Source organism: Onychostoma macrolepis, chromosome 17 (genome assembly GCF_012432095.1).
Source record: "Onychostoma macrolepis isolate SWU-2019 chromosome 17, ASM1243209v1, whole genome shotgun sequence".
NCBI lineage: Eukaryota > Metazoa > Chordata > Actinopteri > Cypriniformes > Cyprinidae > Onychostoma > Onychostoma macrolepis.
Window position 1 is genome coordinate 23,648,871 of NC_081171.1, and position 6,090 is coordinate 23,654,960.

At 36.9% G+C, this 6,090-nt stretch overlaps 1 protein-coding gene across 2 annotated transcripts; it reads right to left on the minus strand.

The window, feature by feature from the left end:
• Positions 1-562: 562 nt before the first annotated feature.
• Positions 563-5,984, minus strand: ap5m1 (adaptor related protein complex 5 subunit mu 1). 2 transcript variants are annotated; one of them, XM_058749225.1, is made up of 8 exons: positions 5,668-5,984; positions 3,587-4,250; positions 3,281-3,436; positions 2,508-2,647; positions 2,273-2,358; positions 2,081-2,193; positions 1,905-2,001; positions 563-829 (listed from the first exon to the last, which is right to left on the minus strand). In XM_058749225.1, exons 1-8 carry the CDS (start codon positions 5,733-5,735, stop codon positions 747-749), a joined length of 1,407 nt encoding a protein of 468 aa, XP_058605208.1. In that variant the 5' UTR covers positions 5,736-5,984; the 3' UTR covers positions 563-746. The 2 variants fall into 2 exon arrangements, with proteins under 2 accessions (XP_058605208.1, XP_058605207.1); XM_058749224.1 differs by having other exon boundaries at positions 3,281-3,508; positions 5,668-5,983.
• Positions 5,985-6,090: the final 106 nt, after the last annotated feature.

The window sequence follows — 6,090 nt, forward strand, 5'->3', positions numbered from 1 at the left end:
CTCCATTAACTGTTTTTGTTGGGCAGGAGAGAGCCCGAGACAAGCTTAAGTGGGACCTCTATGGGTCACTTTGGAAACTAATTAAGAACCTCTTTGGATACCAGTCTGGTATTTCTCCTCAACAATTGCCTTCTCTCCCATCAAAACACACTCTTTTCAGCCTCATCAAACAAACACAGGGCCAAAGTCCTCTTGTGAGTGAGCTCAAGGAGCCTCTATATAAACCAGTTGAACAGCTAATAGGGAAAAGCAAAGCCTGAACACCAGTAAACACTCGGGGGCCCAGTCTGAAGCAAAATGAAAGAACTGTTAATTGAATTTTAATTCTTCATTACTTCTTATTAGTGAAGATGAAAGGGCATTGGACTAAAAATGGTGCAGATAAAAACCTTTCTTATTATACTGTATAAAAACCCAAGTCAATCACTAAATAGGATATGTATGACTGGAAAATAATAATATTATATTATAATAAATGTTTATCAGGTTCTCCGACCAGTCATTCATTATATATCAGCCCCTTTTTCAGCTAAATAAAGGAGTCGTATGCACTCAAGACACATTCTGAGACACTGAGGATTTCATATTTTGACAGAAAAAACACACTGATATATGAAAGTCAGACTGTAAATGTAAGTTAACACTATATGACAGCAGCATTTCCATACAGAATATAATTCAGTGCCTGATCCTTGTTTAATATCTACAATGATTTATTAAGGCCAATGTGCATTAATGAGATGCCGTCACAGCACCATGAGTCCAGAGGACACCGGGGCTTCACCTGTGGAGTTCCAAATGTAATATTCTGAGGAGACCAGCTCTCGTGCTAGAGGGGGAAAAAAGGTATATACACTGTAGGTTAATTTTCATTGCTGATTTAGTCAACATTTTTTTTTTTTCATGTCAATAAGCCTTTGTGTACTTATTTCAACATGCAGTCATCAGTGTTATTTTAAATTTTATATATACTATTAAAGTATTTATTAATATTTTGTATTAGCCTTATATATAATATATATATATATATATATATATATATATATATATATATATATATATATATATATATTATTTTATTTATTTTTTTTAGTGCTGTCAAGCGATTAATCGCATCCAAAATAAAAGGTTTTGAGTGTGTACTGTGTATATTTATTATGTATATATAAATACAAAAACATGCATGTATATATTTAAGAAAAATATGTTGTTTATATATTAAATATATTTATATACAAAATAAAATATAATAATCTAAATATATATATATACACATGTAAATATTTTCCAAATATATACTGTATGTGTGTATTTATATTAGTGCTGTTAAAACAATTAATCGCTTCCAAAATACACATTATGTATGTGTACGGTGTATATTTATTTTGTATATATAAATACACACACATATAGTATATATATTTTGAAAATATTTACATGTATATACATTTATATTATTATATTTTATATTATATATAAATACATTTAATATATAAACAACATATTTTTCTTAAATATATACATGCATGTGTATTTATATATACATAATAAATATACACAGTGTACACGCGTATATTATTAAACAAAAACTTTTATTTTGGATGCAATTAATCGTGATTGTACTGTACACATACATATATTATGTAAACAAAAACTTTTATTTTGGATGCGATTAATTGTTTGACAGTACTAATATATTTCTATTTTGCATTTATATGTTTTTATTTCAGTTTTAGTCATTTTAGTTCTTCAATTTAAGCTCCTTTAATTTCAGTTAGTTGCCAAAGCAACATTTTTCTATTTAAGTTTTTCATCTAATATTTATATTTTATTTTATTTCAATTAACAAAACTGATTTTAATAGTTTTAGTTAACAATAACAAGACTGTCAGTGAAACACTCACTTGTGACAATGCGCGGTTTGGCAGATGAGTAAACCTGCACTGAGTGTTGGTCCACACAGCAACCAGACAGAGTCAAATCTGGCACACGGAAATAAAGCTAGAAAGAATACAGTGACAAATGTCTTAAAATACTTGTATATAAACAACAAATCAGTTGATGCTGAATTCACCCTCACTTTTATATATGCAGTGAGTCCTGTGCACAGAGGGTCTGTCGGTCCAGCAACAGTCCCTGAAAAATGAACCGTCCCCTCCAGTGTTGCTTCACGGGACTTTGGAAACTTCTGACCTGAGGAGGTAAAAAGACAAATGTCAGTAATATAATTATAAATAATACTAATAAAATGAAATATCATGAACGGACATACCAAGGACCCAAACCAGTAGGTTCTTCTCTTTAGACACCTCAAGCTGTCCTGAGCTCACTTTGACCTCCACACTTCCCATTAGATTCCTGCGAAGAGACATGTACAAGGACACTACAACAGCAATACATAACCAGCTAAAGACAGACCACTACATAAAGAGCCCAACCCAACCCAATCTACCCAACACATTTGCAATACAAAATTAAGCTCTTTATTACAAATTTGTGTAACTTACTGGTTGAAAAATGGAATGTGTGCCTCACAGTACTCAAAGCTGTTTTTGACACTTTCATGGAGCTTCAAGACAACATTAACCTTCAGATGATTCTCCTCTGCCTTCAGCTGGTAGGAGCCAAGAATTGGTGGCACAGGTACCTCAAAAAGAGTTATAAGGCCAAGTTAGTTAAAGATACTACAGCTTTAGTGTGTGTGTGTGTGTGTGTGTGTGTGTACCATAATGAGAGAGAATTAAAGTAAAATACATACACTGTTGTTCAGGTGTTTGGTGTCAGTTTTTGTTTTTGAAATATTGTTTTAATATTGAAATATTGTTTTGAAATGAATACTTTTATACAGCAAGGATGCAATAAATTGATTAGAAGTGATAGTCAAGTCGTATAATCAAACAAATGCTGCTCTTTTGAACCTTCCTTTCATCAGAGAAATGCAAAAAAGAAATCAACGTTGATGATTCAAGAAAAAAAGGTTTCTTATGCACCAAATCAGCATATTAGAAAGATTTCTTAAGGATCATGTGACACTGAAGACTGGAGTAATGATGCTGAAAATGTAGCTTTTGCCATCACGGGAATAAATTACATGTTAAAATATATTCAAATAGAAAACAGCTATTTGATATTAATATAATGTTTCACAATATTACTGTTTTTGCTGTATTTTTTATCAAATAAGAGACTTCTTTCAAAAGCATTTTTTTCAAAACAAACTTTTGAATGGTACATTTTTGAGACAAAACATAAGGCAAACTATTGCCAGAATAAGCTTTACCTGTGAGGTGTAGCTACAGAGTCTGAAAAGCTCCAGAGGTGGTGAAAAAGGGAACTTGTATGGCCCTGAAAAGGCGGAACTGTCATTTTCATCCACACTGCAGGCGGTAAGAATGCTTGCATCCAGAGACGTCACACAGGGATGGACAAGAATGTCCTGCAGGGGTGAACCGTTGTGTGGGAGTGTGAGGGTGACAGTCACATTGGGCAGAACACCTTCAACCTCACACTGACAAAAACATGAAGTCATAAATGTGATACAAGTTTATAACATTAATCAAACTATATGTGTTCAGTGGGGACTGACTTTACACATGACCATGCCGTACACATCCCAGATATCCTGTTGACTGCTCTTGCTGTACTGCATGGACCTCACCTTCTCGGTAAGGGCCACACTTACTACCGCCCTGCCTCGGTGGACCCCTGCCTTCCAGGCTGGCTGCTTTTGAGCCCCCCCTGGGCTTGGAGCCACAGCAGCAGGCACCGATCCAGCAGGAGGAGGGGTGTCCAGTGGCCTCCCCAAAGGGCAAACCTGCAGGAGCACCGAAGGAAGAGCAGCCAAACGGGAGGCCAGCACATCAGGCTCTGGTTTAGCTCCAGGACCACAAAGGAAATCCTGCAGGCCTGACAAAAGAGCTAAGCCCTGAGAGACTGAGGCCAGGCTGGGGAGAGGTGGTCGAGGCTCAGGAGGTGCTTCCACTAGAGGAAGGCAGGCTAGGATTAACGCTCCCTGAGTGACCGTGAGCAAGGGCCAGAGGGTTCTCCTACCCGGGCCGTCCAAACGGAGCTCCACAGCCGGTGAGCGGTGCTGACGGGCGCAGTCGTCCCGTACTTCTACGTAAGGTTTGTCAGCATCCACCAGGCCCAGCTCTGTCAGCAGAAGCTTGGGTATGACGCGGTCCTCCGGAACAGCCACATACTGAGTTCCAGCCAAGGATTTGGCACGGAGCTCAACTGTTGGGAATCGCCTGAATTAAAAAACATAACAAAAGAAAAATAACAAATTGACTATGCTGGGAAAAGCATTCCAATCAAACGCTGTGCACAGTTTGCATTTTCTGTTTTCATGGAAAACCATGACTGCTTACTACGTATTATCCCACAATGCAATGTGTTCAACTTGACTTTCAGTGGGCTCCACCCACAGTGTAATAATAGGCCTGTCCCAATACCCACACCTGCGGTCTTGGCCGCTTAAGAATGTGTGCATGCGACAGGAAGTAGTGCGCAAAACTGTCTCAGGAAAAATGTCAAGCTCAGTACCCTTCACAAATAATTCCATCTCTAATACCACTTTAACCAATATTATATCAGTGCCAAAATTACTGTTAAAGGGCCATTTGTATGCCAATATTGGTATGCCAGTAATACCGATATTACTGCTAAAAGGGCCGTTCACACCAAGAACAATATCTATAATGATAACTATAACGATAAATATTTGCATCCACAACAATGCACGATAACATTCGGTTTATAATAAGCATGCGCCACAGTTATATCATCTGCTGCTTTGAAAGTCGGGTGGATTCTAGCTGTCAATGTTTTTTTTATCATTCATCACATGGAAAAAAAATTGTTTTGAAAACTATTCTAATGATATCATGTGTGTCAGTAGTTGTTGTTATAGTTATGGTGTGGACTTCCCTATTCTCATAGAATTTGAACAATAATTAAAACTTTATCATCCTTGGAACGGCCCTTAAGCATATCCCATCATTCATCCTGTTCAAGAACTCATGTGCCCTGAAAAACTTTCCAGGGTAAGATTTAATTGCATGTTACATATAATTTGGTAGTAAAACTTAATTGCACTGTGTGCTATGTGTTACATAGGAACTACTGAAGAGACATTTAGAAGTTTATTTTAAAGTGCAAAGTATTCAAAATGTGTAATTTGTGGTCTTCATGCACACCTAAACACTTGGGCCAAACACTGGAAATATGTCACGCAAGTAGATAAGTGCAAAGACCGAAGTGTGGGTATTGGAACAGGACCAGGGTCATAATATGACAACAGAGTAGAATACAACTGCAATGTTTATTGCTGCATATTGCATGCTGTTTTATCAGCTACCTTCGGAGTGGAGTACTTACATACTACTAAACTGTCATACATCATACTGTATCAATAAGTATTATGCAGCTATGACTTAATTCATAATAGCATCCTACTCTAACTATTTCTATCATATGATTTGGCATCATCCAAGTATTCCAAATTTGTATGCGTGCTGTAGGTACAAACACTATACAGTACATATAAAGAAAATAATAGCAGTATGTTAGTATGATTTTCTAATAGGCTACTTTAAATAGAGTATGCAGAGTACATACTCCACAGTATGCAATACGCTAATATTCCTTCACAGAAAATGTCCTTACCTGGAAAACCGCACTTTTCCAGATTCACCCTTCTCGTGTGAGACAACCCATAGTGCTCGTATACTCATGCTGCTGTTTCTGTCCCTATGGATGAGCGGGACTAATCTAACATGCCAAACATGTAGTGAAGTATGCAATTATTAGCTCACTCGGTACGACGAAAGATTTTTGTTTATTTATTTATTTTATTTTTTTCACAGTTCGATCATCGTGTGTGACCGATATAAACTTAGAATCTTAACATAACACGTTTAAAGAAATGAAAGCAAAATAAAGGAACTCGCCTCTGTCATGTTATTCCCATGTGACAGCTTGTTCTTCCTGTTTGTTGATGATCACGTGACATTTTGGGGCGTGGTCGGGTCGCTGCGACGGAGCTGACGTAGGATCAGCCGTAAAAACTGCGCTGTTTTTTTAACGACA

Excerpts from the sequence above, each read along its gene's own strand:
- ap5m1 (XM_058749224.1), bottom strand. The coding sequence starts at position 5,735 with ATGAGTATACGAGCACTATGGGTTGTCTCACACGAGAAGGGTGAATCT. Across the intron at positions 4,251-5,667 it reads GGAAAAGTGCGGTTTTCCAG|GCGATTCCCAACAGTTGAGC; the intron begins GTAAGGACATTT and ends TTTTTAATTCAG. Across the intron at positions 2,002-2,080 it reads GACTCACTGCATATATAAAA|CTTTATTTCCGTGTGCCAGA; the intron begins GTGAGGGTGAAT and ends TATTCTTTCTAG.